At 38.4% G+C, this 22,966-nt stretch overlaps 1 protein-coding gene across 5 annotated transcripts in view; it reads left to right on the top strand.

Annotated features, from left to right (window-relative positions):
• The window catches only part of LARP4B (La ribonucleoprotein 4B), a 57,420-nt gene extending 35,248 nt beyond the window's left edge, over window positions 1–22,172 (top strand). For 4 of the 5 annotated variants that reach the window (XM_085050317.1, XM_085050316.1, XM_085050318.1 and 1 more), the window contains 11 exons: window positions 1,311–1,414; window positions 3,169–3,279; window positions 3,771–3,824; window positions 4,163–4,372; window positions 7,323–7,429; window positions 7,913–8,167; window positions 9,709–9,754; window positions 12,792–12,956; window positions 16,925–17,046; window positions 17,673–17,784; window positions 18,328–22,172. In XM_085050317.1, the coding sequence (XP_084906443.1) occupies window positions 1,311–1,414; window positions 3,169–3,279; window positions 3,771–3,824; window positions 4,163–4,372; window positions 7,323–7,429; window positions 7,913–8,167; window positions 9,709–9,754; window positions 12,792–12,956; window positions 16,925–17,046; window positions 17,673–17,784; window positions 18,328–18,609 (1,568 nt within the window). In that variant the 3' untranslated portion in view covers window positions 18,610–22,172. The remainder of the gene's footprint in view (window positions 1–1,310; window positions 1,415–3,168; window positions 3,280–3,770; window positions 3,825–4,162; window positions 4,373–7,322; window positions 7,430–7,912; window positions 8,168–9,708; window positions 9,755–12,791; window positions 12,957–16,924; window positions 17,047–17,672; window positions 17,785–18,327) is intronic. The other variant, XM_085050315.1, reaches the window with a different exon arrangement.
• Window positions 22,173–22,966: the final 794 nt, after the last annotated feature.

Here is a 22,966-nt window from a genome sequence, read left to right as displayed (position 1 = left end):
CTGAATAAGCTTGAGGAGTGGACTGACAACCCTGTGAAGCTCAACAGAACAAGTGTAAGATATTGCACCTTGGAAAACATAATTCAGGAGTACAGCACAGGCTGGGATCTATCTGGCTGGGGAGCAGAAAGGGACCTGGAACAGACAACAGAATGCTGGGCAGCATCAATAAGGACATCACCAGCAGAGGTAAAGGAGTCATTGTCCCAATCTACTCAGAGCTTGTTAGGTCACACCTGTAATACTGTGTTCAGTTTTGGTCCTGGTGTGGCTAGCACAGTTTTTCCCATGAGAAGTTTTCTTGTGTTTTGTAAATAAAGATAAAGTTTGGATGTTTTTGGAACAGTGTCCCAGAACTTGGGCAGTGCAGGCCTGGCCAATCAGGCCTGGGGGAAGGCTTCTGACTGACCAATCTGGGTGATTTTTGAGAACTCTATAAATGTGATGAAATCAAAACAATAAAGGTCATTCCTTCTTGCCACTGAGAACCGATGCATTCATTACTCTGCTAGCTGCTCAACAGCGACAGTCCTGGCTCTACAAAAAAGATGTGGAGGAGAAGATTGGGTATAGAGTAGGGCCCCAAAGATGATCAGAGGACTGGGAAGCCTGTTGCATGAGGAAAGGCCAAGAGAACTGAGTTTGTTCAGCCTTGAGGAAAGAAGGCTTAGGGCAGACCTTATTACCATTTTGCAAAGAAGATGGAAACTCCCTTTACACAAAAAGTCACATGGTGGAGATGAGGGGCAATAAGTGCAAGTTACTCCTGGGGAGATTCCAGTTCAACACAAGAGGAAAATTTTCCACAATGAGAACAATCAGTTTTTGGAATAATCTCCCCAAGGAAGTGATGAATTCCCTAGGATGGGATACTTCAAAGATTCAGCTGGACAGGGTGCTGGGCCATCCTGTTTATACTGTGCTTTTGCTAAGAAAGGTTGCACCAGATAATCTTTGAGATCAATCCTGATATTCTATCTTTCTATGATTAAATTCTCAGAAGAGACTACTGGACATTACCACTAAGGTAAGAAAAAAAAAAGCCAAACCATGACTCAAATGTGTGCTTTAGAAGAAAAGTGATGAACTAGGATTTTCTAGGCTGGAAAAATGTGGAGATAGATGATAAGGAAACATGTCTGCTTGATTTCATGTGTTTGAAAGTGTTATCAGTCATTGTCAGCTTGTTTCATAATGTTCAAAAATATTTGAGGCTCTGCATTGTAAAACCATGTTCACAGCATCTTTTGGTGTGCAAAGCTGCTATGTCTGCTGACAGCTAAAATGCATTCTTGTCTTTTCTCTCTTAGCATTGCCTTTAGTTCAAGTGGATGAGAAGGGGGAAAAAGTTCGGCCAAATCAGAATCGCTGTATTGTGATTTTACGTGAAGTACCCGAATCTACTCCCATTGAAGTAAGTGTTCCCTTGTTCACTAAAGAACACTTTTCCCTTAGGACTTGGTAGTTAGGTTTCTCATAGATTTTGATAAGCACATCATATTTCTTACTACACTGTTAGTTTCTAACACTTCTTAAACTTAGTTTATTGTGTTTGTTTGGATAACAAATATTTTTGATAGAAGCATGTTGCTCTTAGGAAGACTGTAGTAGAACTTGTAGCTCTGCAGAGGGCTGAGAAACAGAAAATGCTGTCTTTGGTAGAGATACCATCATTTTCTTGACTCTTGTCTTATCTATGTGCACTTGGTGCTCAGATCCTTGGATAAATAGACAGAGATGAAAGAAGATAAGTCTTAGACCAGAAAATGCCACTGTTGCACCTTGAAGCTTGTTCAAGTAAAGTAGCTAAAGCTTTGCAAACATCTCCATAATGCTGAGGTGTGAGGTGTCTATAAGTCACTAAGAATCTCCACTGGCTTGTGGAATGAATGCAAGCATAGAGAGCTTGATTCTTTGAAAGATACTCAGTGCGACTGTGATGTAGCAGGGACTATTAGAGAAAATTATGGGGTCACAATTAAACCATCTTGAATTTTCAAAAAGGGAGGAGAAGGTGCTGATTCTTGATGATGGGTATATGTTTTAGTTTCTCTTCTATTGAATTTTACAAGGAAGACTAAAGATTCTGAAAGAGTTGTTGTTCTTCTTGATAACCTTCATACAAAAATTAGAAGTACTGTAGTTTAAAAAAATAACAAAAAATGAGGAGGCCTTAATAAACAGCAATGTGAAACAAAATGCTAAAAGGAATTGGAGAGAAGTTGGATATATGCTATGTACATAGCTTTAAAATAATAGCTATTTCTAGTTTCTAAATGAAATGTAGCCTTTCAAAGACTGCCTAGCTTTTAGTATTGCAGATTTTTTAAATTGTTTTTTTCTTTTTGCTGTCATCAGTTCATCAGGTTGGGTATATTAGCACTGGATAGTCACTCTTAAAGGCTTGACAACAACAAAGCTCTGAGGAGTCTTTATTTTCAAAATAGTTGGTCTCCCCAGTGAAATATTTTATACATTGTGTTTATATTTGTCAGACTGGAAAAATCTAGACTTAACTGACCAGACTTAATAGCCTATGTTTTCTGGCACAGCAGAGTCAGGCTTTATTAAAGCAGCAAAATTCTGTAAGATCTCCCAAGCTATTTTGCCTTTTGACGCTGCTCACCTCAAATCTGTGACAAAACCAAAAAATATGGAAGTGAATTAAAATAAAGTCCAGGGTGTGTATTTTCTGTAGAAACTAGCTGGTTATGTTTGAGGTAACATAAGCCCTAATTCAAACAGATGAATCTGTAGATATTTGAGTTAAAGCTTATCTCCAGGTTTCTGCTAAAAAGGCAGGATTTTCCTGTCCCATGCACTATGCACAGGTTTTCATGTGGCTCCATGGTTTTGGGGACAGGGAAGAAATAGACATCTTTCTGCACTTGATGCTGAGTTTAAATGTCTCTCTGTGGCCCAAATAGCTCCCAGCTAAACTTCCCTTGCAGTATTGCCTTAGACATTGCTAGTTTGAATTTCTTGTAGCAGGGAGATCTGAGAGAGCTGACACTACTACAGGTGTTCTGTTTTGTAAGCCTGACAGTGCTTTCTGTCTTTTGTTCTTGGAGTATCAGAGTTTTGCATTTTTAATTGATGTTTTCTTCCCTCCATCCTTTCCCCACCCACCCCACCCCCTTTACCTCCTTATCAAACCACTTTCCTCAGGAGGTTGAAGCACTTTTCAAAGGAGACAATTTGCCTAAGTTCATCAACTGTGAGTTTGCCTATAATGACAATTGGTTCATCACATTTGAATCGGAAGCCGATGCCCAGCAGGTAACACTATTTGTTTAAGCATATTAGAATGTAACAGTAAACAAGGATTATATGAGGGTGAATTGATAGGTTGTAAACTGTGTTTCAAATGTGTAACAGCTTAAAAATACCCAAAACTCTGAAAACAGTAATGCTTCCCTTTAGGTAGTATCCAGTTTTCAGTAGCTATTAAACATAGCATTTAAGAGTTTTATCTTGTTCATGTATTCTGGCTTCGTGGCTAACGCTATGATTTTTTTGTACTGAGAATGTTGGTATTTTGGGTGACACATTGAAATGCTTCAATCATAACCATTAAAGTCTTGTTTTAATGCTACTGAAGCACTTAATGATAAGTTAAATGTTGCTAAATGCTGATGACGTATGAGAGTTTGTTATACTGTAACATTAGCAGACACTCCCAAGAATTATTGTTAGGCTTAGCGTGTGTCAACACTTAAGTTTCCTTTATTTAAATTATATTTGACAAATATAATTACTTTTTTTTAAAGGCTTACAGATACCTTAGAGAAGAAGTGAAGACTTTCCAAGGAAAACCGATTAAGGTAAATAGAGCTTTATGGTGTTGGGGGTGGGGTATGTGTGTATGTTTTGGGTTTCTTGGTTTCCTAATATAAATTTAAGTGGTCCAATCTCAGCACCCCTTTGACCTGGAGGTGGGTTTAAAAATGTAGCACATATGATTTCTCCTTTTCCTCGTTTCTGGCAGTGGTATATCCAGCCCAGCATCAGGCAGCAGAGAAGCATTCAGCTGTTCCTGCTGTCCCTGAAGGAAAAAGCAATGACTGATAAGTGTCCAGTAAAAGTCTGAGAGCTGCTAGTTTGAATCATCCTAATTTAATTTGAAAGGCTACTGTAATAAATAATCTGATCTCCTTTGCAGGCAAGGATAAAAGCAAAGGCAATAGCTATAAACACATTTTTGCCAAAGAATGGATATAGACCTCTGGATATGAACCTCTACACGCAGCAGCGCTACACAACATCCTTTTACATACCTCCAGTATACAGTCCCCAGCAGCACTTCCCACTGTACAGCTTAATTGGCCCACAGACCTGGTCAGCCACGCACAGCTACCTTGACCCTTCATTGGTAAGTCTCTTGGTTCTGAAACAGTTGTATTCTTTCCAAAGCTGGTATTATTTTCTTGCTGAGGTGTAGGAAACATGTATCCTGAAGAGGGGAGTTCAAGATTCTGATTCTTCTTGAAAAAATCCTTCTAAATCCTTCCCATGGTGTACAAGATACAATTTTCAAATAACTTACCTCAGACTGGAGTGTGATTCTCTTCTTAAATCTTTGAGGCAGTGTTTTAGTAAAGATTTGTCAAGATACCAAGTTATCTTGACCTTCTGCCAGGAAATTAGGTTTTAGGTTATCATGCTGAAATGCCCTATTTGGCATGTTCTTAAAGCAAAATAATTTCTGTGCAATAATAACATCTCTTCTGGCAATGAAAAGTAAAATTGCTTTTGCTAATTACAAAAATCACTTAATTTTTTTTATTTTCTTAAAGGGACTGTTGGTAAGCCTTGAAGCTAGGCTGGTAGCAATAAATCCATGTGTAGTGTAATGAGGCATCCACTGTATCCTGCAGTGCTGCTTCCATCCTCTCCATTGTGACAGTCTCCTCAGAATTAGCTTGGCCCCTTTTACTTGGCCTTTGTTGCCCTACAAATGCATGGACAGTTTCCTGTAATGACTGGGAGGCTCAGGTTTCCTATCTGGAGCCTCTTTCTCTCCTCTGGAGATGCCTCTTTACTTGTGGCTCAAAGAAACAAGGGGAGCAATGCTCAAAATTAGAAGTTCTTTAGAGTTTTTTTTGGCAGAGGATTAAAGTGTCCTTGAACAAACTTGAGCAAACATCCTCTGTACTGAACCAAAAGCTAATTAAAAAGTTGGTGTGCTAAACACTTCACACACAGGGAAGGGAACCAGGGCCCTTGCAGGGGGAGGCTTTCTCGGGGGGGATGAAGAATGCGGAGGAGGCAAGGTAACACAGTGAGCAGTGTTATTCCAGGAGAAAGCTGCCTTGTTAAGCAGCAATGAATGTGAAACTTCCTGTAGATAAGCTAAGACTGACTATTACACAGTCTTGCTCTGGGATACTGAAGTAGCTGGATGGGAATGGTATAGAGGACAGGTGAATAAGCCACAGGTTCAGGCACAGCATACTGTGTATCTGCCTTATGTTATCCTGTAACTTTTTGTATTCAAGAAAGCTTACTTGTCCTGTCCTTTAGGGAAGATGTTACAAGCTTGCCAACATTAAAGATCTCATACCATTCTTAGTCAAAACAGGAAATCAACTCTCTGAGCTTTGCCTTTCACTGTTTTGCAGTGTATAGTTAGCTGCATTTTATGTACATGACTGTAACGTGATGTTTCTTGATTCTTTTGTAGGAAGAGCTATATTTGAATAGAAATCACTTGAGGAGAACAGGGACCATGAGGACCCATGACACAACAATAATTTTCATGAGACAGGGCTGCAGTTTGCTTGTAGAGACTTGTGTGAAAATACAGCAAAGTTTCTCTATTCTGCTTCAACTTAAATGCTGCTTTTTCGCTCATCTCTAATTTGAGATGAAATACCCCAGTCATGTGGGCATACCCTTTTATTTCTGAAACTTGAATATGGCAACACAATGTCCTAAGGATTCCAAAACCTTATTCTTCATCACGTACTTAATAGTATTTTAGAAAAGATCTGGTTTGTCCTGCTTGGGGGAAAAAAAATTAAAAAGAAAGTGTGTTTGAGCCATATGACTTCAGTGGAGATGGTTTTGGTATTATTGGAAAATGGAAAAAAAAAAATCTTTTTCCTCCAGAAAGATCAACATCATTATAAAGAAAGAAGGGTTGAATATTGCTAGAGTCCCTAATATGTTCAGTGTCTTCTCATTTTTCGGGTTCAGTGGTTGCTTACTAGCTTTGATGGAATTTTGCAGCATTCAAGTTGTAACTCTTAAACCAGAAAGCACTTCAAAGCATTATTTTGATGAAACTTTTTTCCTCAAGGATCTTTATTACAGGCCTTTTTTAATGGCCTTTTTGTGGAGTCTGAGGCACCATTTGCTGTCATGCATGCTAGGTTAGGCTAGCAGTAGTTTGACATGACAGCTTTGGTGTTAAATTTTGTTTTCCATTGATTAGTGATGTAACTTGTGCAAGAAACCTTTTTCAAGTTTAAATGTACCTTTATAGCAAATGGTCTTAATCCCTGCTGTTTCTTATAATTTAATAGAGTGTAGAAGGAGTCTTACTGTTCTGCATTGTGGTTATTTTCAGGAGGAGAAGACAAGCAAGCATTTGCTGGTGCTAACAGTAACATTTCTTGAATGAAACTTATACATTTAAATAAAAAAGACAAAAGTGTGCTAGTGAGGGTGGAGAAATTACTTTGAACATGCTTCAGGTTTTGAGGTATCTTGTTACTACAAGACATCAGTATGCACCCACCCAGAAAATATTTTGCTAATGTTTCTTCAGACAAGAAGGCAGTGTTTCACATGTAGAATAAGGTGGTAAGATCTGAAAAGCATCAGAGTTCCACTTAACATCCACTTATTCTCTAGGCTTTATTTAAATGTCACATGGAAGTACAGTGAGGAACTAAAAAGAAGTTGTTGGGGTTTTTTTAGGGAGGAATTCACGTATGAATTATAAGAGCAACAATTACAGGCCATGTAGATTAGAGACTCTGACAAAGAAGTATCTCTGTACTCCAAAGTCATGTGTAGTACAGTGTAAAATAGGAGGAGAACTATTTAACTTACAGCCAAGAATTTTGGCTTGATGTTTTTCAATCTTAAACTATCAGAAGTTGAATATGTGTAGTGGCTGACTTCTCAGAAAAACAGAAGCTTGCAGTTTTCTCAGAAATTTTGTAAGTTAGCTACAAGGCACTAGACAAAGGCTTTGTTGCTGTTTGAGTCAATCTTTTAAGTACTATCCTGCTTAGAATGACATAAAATATGGGGTTAAGAAAAGTAATACTCAGTTTGCTTAATAATGATGAGCATGCTATACATTTTTTTAGGTAACACCATTTCCAAATACTGGATTTATCAATGGGTTCACATCTCCAACCTTCAAGCCTGCTGCTTCTCCACTGACAACACTCAGACAATATCCTCCCAGGAACAGGCAAGTTCATCTATCTTTTAACAATAGATTGGTATAATCTGGCACACGGGGTTTTCATCTGCTTATTTTAGTAACACCAGCTAACTTGAGAATACTTGTGAAACTGAACCTGGTGCCAAAGGTGAGGCCAAAGGCCAGATGGTGCTCCTGTTGTTAATGGATGTAGTGTTTCTAAATGTAAGTGGACAGTCTGAAAGCTGAGAACTTGTCTGTTCTGTGATTTAGGGTATTCAGCTGAAATATTCTGAAAGATGACATGTCATCAGCAGGATTATTCATAGAGTAAAGGTTTAGTTGCAAACAGACAGGGAAAAGGTTAATTTTGGTATTTCACATGACCTGTTACAATGAATGTTGATCATTCTTATGAATGCATAAGTGATAAAGGACTGAAGGTCTTGCTTCTTCTGAATTCTGTGAATAGGCTTAGGCGTCAGAAGATCTCTGATAGTGTGTGTGTTGAAATGACTTTTGAATTTATAGGAATCCTAGCAAGTCACATATACGACATACAATACCCAGTGCAGAAAGGGGACCTGGGCTTCTAGACAGTCCTACAATATTCAACTTTTCTGCTGATCGTTTAATCAATGGCGTCAGGAGTCCACAGACGCGGCAGCCGGGACAAAGCAGGACACGGATGCAGAGTGCTACCACCAGTTACACCAAGAGGGAAGTAGGAACTGGACGGATGGAACAGACCAGTGTTGACTCCTCTCCTGGATTAGGGAGAGGAAGGTGAGTGTACTCTGTAGTTCTCCTCTGAACAGGATTAGGGAGAGGAAGGTGAGTGTACTCTGTAGTTCTCCTCTGAACAGGATTAGGGAGAGGAAGGTGAGTGTACTCTGTAGTTCTCCTCTGAACAGCCAAGTGTTGCTGTTTCTGGACTACTCAGTTTAGTGAATTCAGGTGTACTATTGTTACAGTTTTCAATACTGCTTTAAACTGAGACTGTCTCCTCAAACCTAAAATCTTGCAATGTACTTCACAGAAAGTATTAAATACAGAATAAATGCGAAGTGGACTTGCATACTTTCTTCCCAGATGAAAATCATTATTGGCAGCTGATGAACTGTTTAGATCTATAAGATCTAATCCTCTATCTGTGCTTCATCTGGTGCAAGAAAGTTTTTGTATATTATTTGTTTGACTTTAATGAAGAAGTTCTGCCCATTCCATTGTTCAGCATGTAGAACCTGTATTAGCGGTCCTCATTCTTAACTTACTCAGTTGAAAGATCAGGATTTTGACCAAACTGGATATACACAGCAACAAAGATGATGGATTGGTATGGAGGGGCAAAAAGGGCTACATGCAACTAAGGAAATCATTGTTACGTAGTTTTAAATGCAACCAAACAAAAACCACAATCAACTACCTGGGGAGCTGAAAATTTGAATTTTTATAAATACAGTTCTAATAAGTGCTTTATGAAAGTGTTGTGCAGCTTTGATACTGGTTGTGTTTATGTCTCTAAGTAAATCACATTTTGAGTGACTTACTGAATTGGAAGATAACTCAAGAGTTTTGCAGATGATCCTATTTTAGACTTGTATCATTGCAAAATTAATTGGGAATTTTGTGCAAGGATTGTAATACTTTTCTAAATCTAATTTGCCAAATTGTGTTATAACTAATGGATGAAAGTACGATTAAGAACTCAGGAAACAAGGTTGCTCAAACTATAGACTACAAAAACGTACAAGAATAGTCAGTCAGTACCTAGATTTGTATTCTGGTGTTTGTGTATTGAATACATTTAGAATAATAAAAGTCAAACAAAAAACTTAGAAAATGTATTGAAACTGAATTAGAATGCACTGCAAATATTTCACTGCTATTTGGAGGGGCTTTACCTGAAGCATGGCTGGGGGCAAGGTGCTGAAAATGTTTTGAAGAAGTTGTACCTGGATTGAAAATAGCTAGCTATATTTGAGAAGTCACATTGGTATACAAAAGATCCTAAACCCCTTATTTGGATACTGTAATGTTTTGTCTAATCCATATATGTAATCTCTACTGAGATGCTTTTAACACAGGAATTACTTTTAACCAGTGTATTGTTATGCTGACTTGCATAAGATCTATACTTTTATTTAAATGAGAGCTTGCTAGGAATTTTTCCTAGCATTTTTTAGGAATTTTTCATAAAATGTTTCTTAACCTGTGTAGAATGAATATGGATGAAATAATTATTTGAATGAATTTTTTTCTGTTTTCATTGACTGCTTTCCATCCATTTATAGGCAAGGTTCTGATATCTGCTTTCTTTCCCTTAGGAAAAACTCCTATGGCTACCGAAAGAAAAGGGAGGACAAGTTTACAGTGAGTGATCTTATTTGTCTGTAATAAAATAGGGTAACACGGCAGTAGTAGGGATATTAGGTGGAGTAGCAGGTGACATAAGTTACTGCACAAGCAATTGTACATCACAGCTGATTAAAGACAACAGCTCATCAGTCACATGAGTTTACTGTATTTGGATACTAGAGAAGATTTTCCATTAACACAGAAGTCAAGGACAACTTAAAATTACTCTTACAGTAGCAGAAAATTTCCGTCTCAGTTTTTGTCAACATGCCAGTGTTCATGTTCAGGAATAGCTAAACAGCTAAACTAAAGTTCAAAACACCTTTGATGCTTCATTATCAATCATAGTGACACTGAAGAACACTTTATAGGTCCTTGTATTATAGTGTATAGCAAAAATAAGAGTTATGAAGTGGTCAGTTCATTTTCATAAATGCCTATCCAAGTGCCTATCCAAGTAAGGACACGCAAACGCTGTGGGTTTGGTAAGCTGAAATTCAAGGCTGATACCAAAGTAGCCTTGACATTTGAAAAGGCTGTACTTGACATGGTGTAGAAGAGAATAAACATGTTTTTGTGAGGTTTAAGGTTTGATGTGATAAAACCAGTCATTTCTTTGCTATTCATTTTTGCCACACATGGCATATTCATGACGTTGAACCAGGTTATTTCCTTATTCATGTTAAAATGGTAAAGTAACACTACTGCATGAGCCATAGCAGTTTCCTAAAGGTCTGGAATCATTGCATCTGTGTGTTTGTGGCTCTTGTTGTTGCGTGACCTTAGTGAACTTAGATAAAGGAACAGGAAAATTTAGCAAGTGATTTCTTCCCTTTGATTGCTTTTTGTTCTCATCAAACTTCCCAGAGGCAAGGAGATCAGATTACATGTAGGATTCCCAGTACTTCTTCCTTTTGCCCTTTCAAGGCTGCTTCAATATTTAGATTGAAGTTTTCCTATTAAGTTTTTTCTGTATTTAAAAGAACAAGGAAGTGGTACAGGTTAGGTGTGAGTGACTGGAGTGAAAGGATTACCTTAGACACCTCCCTGAGCAGAGCAGCACTTCTGACAGAGCTGACTGCAAAGATTATTTGAACTTTGAATGTAAAAACTGGTGGATATGACTTCTTCGGAGACCCATGGTTCCCTTCTGTCAGCACCAGGCTGTAATTGCAGCCTGTGCAGCCAGGTTCCTTCCAGTCAGTCTCTTCTGGGCCAAGAATCTTTAGTCTTTAGTGTCCAGTGCTGCACCTTGAGCAGAGGTGAGAGCTGCTGCACATCCATGACTGCTTGCACTGCAAGGAAGTGTAATTGAAAGCAAAAGATAAAAATTTTTCCACTTTAGACTGTGGAAATAATTGAATCCAGTATCCTGTCTCTTGTGTAATGCTGTAGCAATTAGACAGTGTACACAGGACTTCACTAAAACCAGTTGTATTTGAATGGAGTAATGACTTCTTTAGAAGATTTTTCTTTTTAAAGGAAAAATTATAGAGTGTATGCATGTTTGCATGAAAAAGAACGTGAAACTTTTTGATCAGATTGTTTCTGAGGCTATAGACATAAGCCAATTACTCAACTTACAAGAAGTTAACTTGAGGAGTTTTATGCAGCTAGCTTAAAATTCACTGAAGTTCTCCCTCATCCTGCTAATTTAGGATGTTAATGCCACTCTTAATAAGTTGAGGGTTTTAGGACTCTACTTTGTAAATCTAAAATGTTTATAACATAAAAGCATTTGCTACTGCAGAACTTCAGTCCCCTTTAAGAAGAGCAAGTGCTCTGATTTGAAGAATGACTTAAAAAGTCAAGTTGTTCCTCTTGCAGTTTGAGCTGGATAAGTGTAGTCTCTCTCCCTCACCTTTGCCAGGTGATGTGACTTGAGTTTTGGAGATCTTCAGTCTCCTTTGCTATACCACTCTTCCTGGGGGTAATGCTGGGTCACTAGCAGTCCTGGGAGTTGCAGCTGTTCTTGCCTCTGTATTTGTTCTTTCCCTGCTTGCCTCCTGACACACAATTCTGTTGATATAATGTGTAGTTTGTGAAAAGACCTCAAAGGTAGTCTTGTATCTGTTCTTTTTGTTCAGAAGCTTTGTTCTCACATTCATACCATCTTGACTTCGAACTCGTATTTTCATTTTCAAAACAGGAACTGTTTCAAAGATTGCTTTGTATTTGGTATTTTGCAGCAGAGATCATCTTAGCACAGACCTCAGCACAGTCAAGAAACAGTTACTTTTTTGTTTACATTATGTAGATGAGGTTAATTGGTAACTTCATTGCAGCATATTACAAAAGGAGTTTTATTTTCCTGTGTAAATGTAATGTAGCTTTATAAATCCTTACCAGCAGTCTTCACAAGTGATCTTTAGCTGTGGTACTTTTAACTCCTGAACTGCTGTCTGTAGTGCAGAATAGTGGCATTTAGCACACTGGGTTTTTTTTTTTTTTTTTTTCTTTTCTTTTCTTGAGACATTGTTTTTCTTCTTAGGTGTAGTTAGAAACTCTATATTTCAAAAATTGTTCTGACACTTATCTTTGCATTTTTACACAGCAACCATATAGATCAATACTAATTATGTATAAATTGTTGTTGTCTGTACTACAGACAAGGCATGCTGTCTTGCCATTTCTTCATATATTCAAAAAAGATTCTTGTGGACTTGTGTCTTTTTATGTAGGATGTTACTAACTGTACATAAATGGGCATTATATTCTTCCTGTATCAGGATACCTAAACCAGTCTGTTTTCCCTTCTGTGTGAGTGTGTCTGTCCTCAAAGAAGAGTCTGTGAGAAAACTTCTTACTATGCCAGCATCACTAAAGCTTATGTGTATGCTATGGCATTTGGATAATAATTAAATATTTTAAGGGCAACAGTAGAAAATTAAAGCATGTATTCCTCAGTACTGTGTGGGTTTTCTTGGGAGATAAGATGGAGGAGCCATCTCTAGGGCTTTGCTGATACAAATCAAGTGCGAAATACAGTTTAGCATTGCTTATCTTTTCTGTCATCTAATGCAGTAACCCCAACGTGTTATTTCTATTCCAGAGAGGCCAAACACAGTCTCCTCCACCCCCAAAACCTCCATCTCCCAGCTTTGAGTTGGGTTTATCTAGCTTTCCTCCATTACCCGGGGCTGCTGGCAATTTAAAGACCGAAGACCTATTTGAAAACAGACTGTCCAGTGTGGTAATAGGAACATCAAAAGAAAGAGTGAGTAGTGGATGTTCATTTTTTGTTGGGTAAACAAAGAATTGCATACCTTTTGTTTTCAGATTTGGTAGCTTATACGTGGAAATAACTTGTGGGTTTACATGGGTTACAAAAATGTTCCTAAAAAGCAGCTGTCCAATGATGTGCTGCTGCCTTCTTCACTTATATCTTAGAATTTGTTGGGTATTCTGTTTGAAATGGTGTGGGATATGGGCACCAGTATAATAAGTACATGTTGATACCAGAGATTAGAAAATATACTCTTTTGCTGTTTGTAACTGCCTCAGGCTTTTTGATAGACTCAGGTGATAAGTATGATACATTTTCCCTCCTGTTTGAAAGTAAGACTTCTGAGTTGTATATAAAACACTTTAAAGTGACAAACTTCTAAGCATCAAAATAAAAAAACAGCCTACATAATCTCAGTACAGTAGGCATCATAGCTGGAACAAGAGCTGCTACCAATACCAGCTGGATCCCAGCGTTGTCTTGTCATATTGCTCAGAAAGATAAAAATACACCAGAATAACTTGGCAACCACTGCTGTATAGATGTAGTAGAGATGCAGTTTAAAATTAATGTTCAGTAGCTTTTCAGAGATTTCATTCTTAGAACTGACTCTGCCGTGCCATCTGTGAGTGACAGTACATTCTCCTCCAGCAAGACTCACATAACCTTCTGCACTGTGGAACACTCTGGGCTATGAAAGTCTGTATTGGCTTTTTTTGCTAGCTCTAATTTAACTTGTGTTTTTTTAGCTGTACCACAACTGAAGAAGTTAAGCCCTGGATTAGCAGTGCAAAGCAACCTGGTGAACCAGCACAATCTCTCATGTGTCTTCTCCTGCAATAGGCTGGGTTTAGAGTGTTTTCTTTGGTGCCCACATGTCAGGCATGGGTAGAGGGTATGTGTTGGTAAAGAAAGGGGGAGGCAGGGCAGCCTGCACCTGAGGCACTGACTGTACAGACAAGCCATTTAATCTCTCTCCTGCAAGTGGTAAGAGGGGTAGGTATGTTCCAGGATTGCGTTTAAGGAGGGGAATATGCAGTTCAGAGCCATGGTAAGAGCAGTGTTTAACTTACTGTCAGCCAGTACTACAGATTGTAGGTGTAGATTATTGGCCAAGTTCTATTAATTTTGAAGTATTGTGCCTCTATTACTTATGAAGTGTTTTTTGACAATTGTATTTCAGGTTTTAAATATAATTCCAGCACTTGCTATTAATACTGCATCTGCAAACACCTTGTTCCCCCATTACAAATCTGGTACTTGCTTTGCACTGTACTTATTGTAGAGAACTTAGACTTCTCCCCTGTAGAGGCAATCTTCATATCAGGCGCTGAGGCTTTAGGATACTGCAGTGCACTCTCACATTAAAAAGCAACCTTCAATTTACTAGTTTCATTTCTCAGCTTACAAAAGTTATTCTGTACTATTGAGTGGAAGAAAGGGATTATGCTACCTTTCCTTGTTAGCATTTAAATAAAGAGTAAGATAACAGCAACTGGCTCCAAAGAGTGATTGTGTTCTGCTACAAAGATGTTTGAGCTAACATCAGAGTCTTGCCAATGTATACAGACTGCTTTTCACCTTGATCTCAATGTTTTTTCATGTCACCTGATGTGGTGTTACAATGCACTGAAGTAGAGTTACACAGTGCTTCTGTTGTTTTATAGATGGGCAAGTCCAATGTGCGGAAGCTGAGGGAACTAAAGGTCTATAATTTCCAACAGTTGTTATCCAGGCGTCATATCTTTATGCTCTTTGCTTAGTGATGCTCTTCTAGATGTAGCTCTGGGGAATGGCAGGTAGTAATCATCCCACATTTTGTAACTAGGAAGTGCAACACTGTCAGATCAAGGGCTGAGTGTTTTGGCAAGGAAAAGCTTTTGCATGTCTTCTTGACTTGAAGTGATTCACACTTAACCATGTACCTGCAAGTTCTGATGCACTTGGGCCAGAATGCTCAGCAGCTTGCAATTTCAAGCCTTTGCGCACACCATTGCAATGAGTAAAACTCATAAGATCTGTTCTGCTAGTTCAAAATATCCACCTTTTGCAGTCTTTTACTTTGAATCAAACTAGGCTTAGATCTACTGCAGTAATCTATGCTGTCTGATTAAACCAGTTTAAACTAGTTAAATCAAATACCATTTTCCTTTATAACACTTTCCATAGGAGTCTTAGGGTTTATGCCCTTTGAATGGTGGCTGGGCTGGGAGAAAGGAGAGCTATGTTGTTCCTTCTGAGCTTGTGTTCTCCCATTGCTTTCCCTTCTGCATACCAGAATCTATTCGGGTTTTGGAGTTTTTAGGATGAGACAGGTCAGAAGCAATATGAAGAATGTAGCACCCTTTAAGATAGAGAAACCAGTTGTAAATGTGAGATACATGTTTTTCAGGATACAAAGTTGTCTTTCTCTTTTCTTATTTTGTGACAGTTGAAATCAATGTATGCATTTTGAACCTTTTTGGCGTTTATCTGGAAGTACAGTATCACTTGGCAGAAGTATCACTTCTGCAAAAGCAGATTCTTTTGAGGGCTATGGAAAAAGCTTCTTTTGCATGGTGGAAAATCATTATATTGGGATGCTGCAGAATTAGAGCTTTGAAGAAGACAGATCTTAGTGCACAGCTCTAGGAGACTTTTGTCTTCATAGGCTGCCTGTGGTTATGTGAACAGGTGCACAGCCTACTTTGTCATCAGCAGGGTGCAAAATTTCCAGGTTCAAAGAAGTCCCTAGTTCCAGTCACTAGTGATATTCCCCAGGACTTGGTATTGGGGCTGGTCTGGTTTAATAACCTTGTTGGTGATCTGGATTAGGGGATCTAGGGCACCCTCAGTAAGTTCACAGACAACATCATGTTGGGCAGGAGTGTGGATCTGCTGTAGGGCAGGAAGGCTCTGCAGAGGGATCTGGACAGGCTGAATAGATAGGCTGAGGCCAGTTGTGTGAGGTTCAACAAGACTAAGTTCTGGGTCCTGCATTTGGGTCACAAGCACCCAGGCAGTGCTACAGGCTGGGGACATAGAGTGGCTAGGAAGTGGCCTTGCAGGAAGGGACCTGGGGGTGCTGATCAACAGCAGCTGAACATGAGCCAGCTGAGCCCAGGTGGCCAGGAAGGCCAATGACATCCTGGGCTGTATCAGCAATAGTGTGGCCAGCAGGACCAGGGCAGTGATTGTCCTCCTGTACTGGGCACTGGTGAGGCTACACCTGGAATCCTGTGTCCAGTTCTGGGCCCCTCAGTACGAGAAGGACACTGAGGTGCTGGTGTGTGTCCAGAGAAGAGCAACAAAGCTGGTGAAGGGTCGGGAGCACAAGTTATGAGGAGCAGCTGAGGGAACTGGGGGTGTTTAGCCTGGGGAAAAGGAGGCTCAGGGAAGACCTTATCAACTGCCTGAACAGAGGTTGTAGCCAGGTGGGGGTTGGTCTCTTCTCCCAGGCAGCCAATGCCAGGACAAGAGGAAATGGCCTCAAGCTGCACCAGGGGAAGTTTAGGTTGAAAGTCAGGAAAAAAATTATACTAAAAGGGAAGTTAAGCATTGGAACAGGCTGCCCTGAGAGGTGATGGAGTCACCATCCCAGGAAGAGTTCAAGAAATTACTGGATGTGGCACTTAGTGCTGTGGTCTAGTTGACAAGGTGATGATTGGTCAAAGGTCTTCTCCAACCATAAAGATTCTAAGTGATATTGTCATCCAGATATGTCCCAAAGGGACCTAAGCTTACAACTTCTTTGGAAATAACCACAGTGTGTTATTTATTTGTCTGTGTTCCTAAATAAATGTAAAGGAAAAAATAACACATTCATTACAATATATGCATTGGCTCCTTCTCTTCCTTCCTATAGCCAATTTACCCGTATAAATCAAACTATGAACTGTTTCCTGGTTGTGCTAAATTTCAGGCAAACCATATTAATTGGATATTTTGATTGTCCTTCTGTGCCTTTTTTCCTCCTTCAGAACATTAATGTGGATGCAAGTACAAACACTATTCCCTCGGGAATTCCTCGAGAGCCGTTACCAGTTTCTTCTACATTGCCCAGGACCTTTGAAAGATCTCCTTCGCCACCCCAGCCTACTGAGTAAGCACTTAATTACAATGGGTATAATTATTCTGCTCAGAATCACATTTGCATTTTCTTTCATCAGGCAGAACAATGTAAATAGCTATTAAAATCTTAATCAATGAAAGAAGTAATATTTTGTTGTACTGTAGTAAAGGCAATAAAGCTTAATTTCTGAACAATATCATAACAGTGGTTCAATCATAATAGTCATTTAACAGAAAAAAAAGATAATCTTGTGGTTTATTTTCTGTGAGTTGAAGTTTAATGAATGAATACCTTACTGTCTTGTATTTAGATAGCTTTGAAACAGAGAGTAAACCCACAGCACTGTGGGTAGTAATGTCCATACCATAGAGAAAGTTTTTGTTAACACTTTATTTGGAAGCTGCAAATCAAATAACTGAATAAATAAATGCTATCAGAACATCACAAAATACAGGTAGTGTCACATTCCACTAGGGTATATTTTTTTCTGGTTTTGATAGCATTTTTTAATGCAATACTAATCATAATGTGCTAGGCAAATTACAGCTGTAACTACTTAAAGTCATACTCAAACTTTTTAGACCTATTATTAAACCATTCATCTATCCTGCAATTTCACTTTTCATGAGCCTTGCCTTCCTGCTGGATGCTTACAGGGACTCCAAAGTTGTGGATAAACAGCAGAGAGAGACACAGAGTACAGAAAGACTTTCTTCTTCCACACTGAGTACTGCATGTAAATCGGTACAAGTCAATGGGGCTGCCATAGTAAGTGACCTTATTACTTCACTTTTTCTTAATGATCCAGTTTGCATTTAACAGAATGTTTATTGCTACCCAGTGTTGCTTAATCATGTGAGCTCAAATCCTAGAATTTGTCCAACAGCTTTAAATTTGCTTATTGGTGGCTTCATGATTATTTGCATTATAGAATTGTGAAATTAATGGTGAAAAAGATAGCTCCTTATCTGAATCCTCTTGATAGTATCCTTGAGGCAGAAGCATTAATACATATGTTGATATTGAAACCAGAGTATTCACTATGTTTCAGCTGGTTTAGATTTTGGAAGGGAAGTATTTTGCCCTATGCCAGTACTCCATTTTTCTGGAATACACTTTTACATTTTGCTTCGTCTTCAGCTTTATTGTCTATACAGCTTCTGTAAACTTCTTACTCAAGCCTTCATCTGTATATTTTAGTGCAGCGGTCTTTTGGAACAAGGACTTTACCCTTTTTGGTTCATAAAAGTAATTTTTTTTTCCCTCAGGATGCTTTGTTTAACTCTGTCCTGTTTGCTTCCGATTTCACAGGAACTGCGAAAACCTAGTTACGCGGAAATTTGCCAGAGAACAACTAAGGATCCTCCTACATTGCAACCCCAGAAAGAACAGAAGCCAAACACTGTAGCATGTGGGAAAGAAGAAAGAAAGCCCACAGAAACAATAGAGAAAAACAGAGAACCTCCTCCTGCAAAGTCACATCCTGGACAACCCAAAGACCAGAGGAGACAGTCAGGACGCAGATCGTCCCCTCCAGCCGTTGGCAAACGCTTAAATAAAGAACAGAGTACCCCTCCAAAATCTCCTCAGTGAAAATAACACCTGGGAGGGATTTGAGAAGAGGTCTGCTTCCCACAAATTAAACCCATGTTCCCACTAAGATACCTGAGAATGAGTTGCTGGTTAGGAGCTTGCAGTGATACAAGGCATGTAACAATGCCTGCAAGTTATTTTTCTGTGAAATACTTTTTCCCCTCTTGAACAAACATTCTATTTTTCTGGGTATTTCTGGATAGTTGTTCTAAACCTTACATTTAGATTGGTGCTTAATTGGAGGTGAAGCTTAGTGTGATTTTTTTCTTTTTTTTTTTCAAGGTGTAAAATATTTGTCTTTAAAAAAAATCAACTTTTTATTAAGCCTCTCTGTGGCTGTGTGAGTGCAAGCTCTGTATAGTTTTTTCTAAACTGTTAAGCAGAAACGTGCTGCTGCAATATTTTTAATAAACTGGTCTGCAAGTACATATCTAAAGTGTCCAAAAGACTGATAACGGCAGCTAGTGTGTAGAGTGCAAGGAAGTAGATATATTTTACAAATTAGTATATGACCTTGAAGATTTTTTTTTATTGGGCTGCTGTACTAAGTGTCAGCAAATGAACTTGCACTTTTAGGTTAAATGAGTAGCTGTTTCTAGCATTTTTAAAAACTTAATCTTTTTTTGATGTTTTGCACACACAAAATGATTTCTACCGGGCACCATAGCAGTCTTTCTGAAATATTTCCTTTTTTGACTTACTGCAAGCAAGTAACCATCTTCTCACTCCAGAATAAAACTGATGTTATAATTTGCAAATACAAAGCACATTGTGAATAGAAAGAATCAAGTCTGTGAGCTTCTATGGTGGTGAAGCCTGTTGGTGGATGTTATCAGGAGAAAGCAGAGTAGCCTTCTTGTGATAACCTTAGCTTCCCTGTGCTTGTAAGGGAGTTAACTGAGTCAGCGCTGTATATTCTGGTTACCCCTGTGCTCTGTGTAGACTTTTTTTTTTTTTTTTTAAACTCTGCCCCAAGTGCTCTTTGAAAGAGTTCATATCTTAGTCAGCCTTGTGTTGACATCTTCCTGTAACTGCAAGCATTGGCATACGTATTTAAATTTTTCAAGACGTGAGATAATGGTGTTTGTTTTGTGTGGTGGAGGAAGAGATCCCTGATATTTACCTCTGGGATGAGGTTTCTCACACTTATTTACTTTAGAAGTGATGCGCTTTCTGAAGGACAAGGATGCACTAAATTAGCAAGTTTCTAATAAAGTTGAATATAAATTATTTTTGTTTTAAAATGCCTAAAGCTTTTCTTTAAGTGTTTAAACTGCAGGAAGTTCAGACAAAACTCATTCCTGCTGACTATGACAGTACAGTTTATTCCACAAAAATGTTTATTTAAACAACTGATTTTTTTAAAGAATTATTTCCATCCAATATTTAAAGACTTGAATTTTATTTAAACTTGAAAATGACTTTGCCTTAACTTTTGTACAAGACAGCTTAGAGTTAATGAGCTCTGACCCCATGGAGGGTTAGCGTGAATTGAATACAGAATTACTCAGTTATAGTATGTATCTATTGTCACTGGTCTTACTGGGTAAACATACTGTAGTACAGGAACTAGCAGCAGTTTTTGTAATATACCTTAAAGATCTTAAACAGTTGATCTTTTTCAGATTGTTGAAAAACCTGTAAATGCAAATAGTCAATACTGTATTAAATATGTGCACTTGGAAGTGTGTGCTTTGCTTGTACAGTTGTAAATAATCAGAACATATAAAAAGGTACCCTAAAGAAAAAAATCTGATAAAAATTATTGATATTATCAATGTTGCTGTTGAGCTGGATGTAGATAAACTAAATGTTGTGGTTTGAATATTACTTTAATTTGTTGTTTTTTCTTTTTCTTATTTTATTCTGGTGTGTTGAACTGACTCTGCCTCTTCACTGCAAAAGGGAAATGGAACGAAAGTCTTATTTGAAAGCCCTCAAATGTTTTCCTAAAGTCCCTTTAAAACCAAACAATTTAACCAATTCAAAAGTGTTCTGCAATGTAAATAATGAATTTCAGCAGTCAAACTGTAATTTTTAAGTCATTAATAAAAATCAAGTCTAATTGGGGGAAAACTTGACAGCTGCAAAAATATACACTGAAGCTTACTTGTCTGCTTTCAAGAGTATCAGTGCATGGTTCATAGAACTGTAAAGTAACTATAGAAGTTGACTCCTGATAAATTGCCTATTACAAGCATCAATTGGTAACTAGTTGACATTGTAAATCCAGCCTGTTGTATGCTGCAGAATTGGTCAAAATAGGGCATGTGGAGTCTGTTGATTTTTCTTGTTTAAAAAGCGCACTTTGTGAATGCTGTGGGAAGAGATAGGACCCCGACACCATCACCAAAACTGCTCAACTAGTTCTGTCATTGGATTTTTTTTTTATCCCCTTCTCCTTTCCCCAGCGGCAGTGAAAGTGGTAGCTAGATTTGTGTATGGTTTAGGCCAGCTGTATGATTCATTTTGTTTGTCTGCTGCAAGTGAAAGGCTTTACCAGCTGCAAACTGTGGCAAGTGGTCCCTTCCAGGCTGTGAGCAGCTCGTCCTGGTGCTCTGCTGGCACCCAAGGTGATCTGTTGAGACCAGCAGGATGTGTTGTGCTGCATTCTCCTGCCATTTGTGATAGGTCAATACACTGTAATTACTGCTTACCCAGCAACAGTCTGTTGCATCTAAAGTTTAAACCTTCCTCTGATGTGGTTTTTATAGCTTTTAAAAAAAAAGTGACACGCCAAATCGCTGTGTAATATACAATACGACCTCTACTTACTGTATTTTACTTGGAGATTTTTTTCCCCCCACTCAGTGACAAAATGGAGTTTTCGGAGTAGAGTTGTGAAGTTGCATGCAGACTGTTGCTACGATACAGAGAGAGATTAAAACGTGGCTTTTAAAATGAAAAACCTCCCAAAAGCAGTAGCTGAGTTGAAGGTTCAGGGATGCAGTAATTAAAATTGGCATTTTACCCTATTAGAACTGTGTGGTGATGCTTTTCATTTTGGAAACAAGTCAAAATGGGATCTGAGATTCTTCCAGGAATTTAAAAGAAAAGCGAAGGTTGCTTTCAAAACCGAATGTGGTTTCAGATCAGTTCCCCACCATGACACTGTCACTTAGATATATGTGAGCAGTGGCAAATTATTTTATGTTGCTGTGTTACCCTTCAAAGCCTTGAGCTTTGAGTTGGCATGGAAAGGCCCTTGTTGGAGTGGTGCAGTGTATCAGGAGCAACAGCTGACTGTAATGGTGCATACCTATCTCTGTATCTCCTTCAGCTACAGGTAGGGGTTTCTGTGCTTTGTAACCTATTATACTAATAGCAGCAGACAATCCAAGATTTCTAAGGAGACCTAACAGCTGCCAATTCGTGAAATTGAAGTGTAATATGGGAGCCTTTTTGAGGGTTTTTGTTTTTGTTCTTCTTCCATTAAGACTGGAATCAAGCTTACATGTAAACTATCAGTAATTTAAGTTTCCTTTTGTGTCATAAAATGTAAAACTGTCTAATTTGAAAAAAATATGTAGGTTATGAAAAATAAAGATTTAGGCACTGTTGAATTCCTGATTTTTTTAATTAAACATTTCTTCAGCAGTATTTTTCATTACCTTTTGTCTTTTGCTCCCATTTTTGGAAATTGTATATTTCTAATTTTGGGAAAAAAATCTTTGCTCTTCTGTTCAACAAAGCACTTGTAACCATCACCTAAGGCTATGTATCAGCAGCAGGAACCCCTATGATACATCTTTGAAGGCTGCAGTGTCTTTCTCTATTAAGTAACTGTGACTGGTTCACTTTTCTAAAGCAAACACAAAAGCTAATGTTTACTGGAGGTTCTATTAATTAGTGATTTCATCAATTTACTAGATAAGGTATTGGCTTGGTCTTAAATACGGATTTTAACATTTGGGTTGGTGCTTTGGTTCCATAGTGCTTGATACCTGGAGATATCCTGGGATTATATTTGGCTTCACCTGGTTGTAGCAGTTATTCCTGTCTTGCATCTAGGAAAGAAGAGCTTGTGGGATATCTTCTGTCTACATGAAAGAATATTTTGGAAATACTTCAAACTCTTCCCCCTCTTTTTTTTTTTTTATTGTTTTTGTTTTGTTTTGTTTTGTTTTGTTGAGGTTTGTGTCTTATTCAGCTATATCTGACCAAGTATAGCACTGGATGTAAACATGGAAGTTTTAACAATTACTGTGGTTTGTATGCATCTTGGAAAGTACTGCAGTATTATTCCTCAGGCTGATTGTTCTGTAAGCTCCTGGACATGTCAGACCATTTCTGCTATTTCCCCACTGCTGTCTGCTCAGCAGAGTAGGAATACCAGCCTACCCTAGGCACTGAGCAT

Source organism: Lichenostomus cassidix, chromosome 2 (genome assembly GCF_008360975.1).
Source record: "Lichenostomus cassidix isolate B80296 chromosome 2, HeHo_3.0, whole genome shotgun sequence".
NCBI classification, from domain to species: Eukaryota; Metazoa; Chordata; class Aves; order Passeriformes; family Meliphagidae; genus Lichenostomus; species Lichenostomus cassidix.
This window is presented reverse-complemented; position numbering and strand designations above follow the sequence as displayed.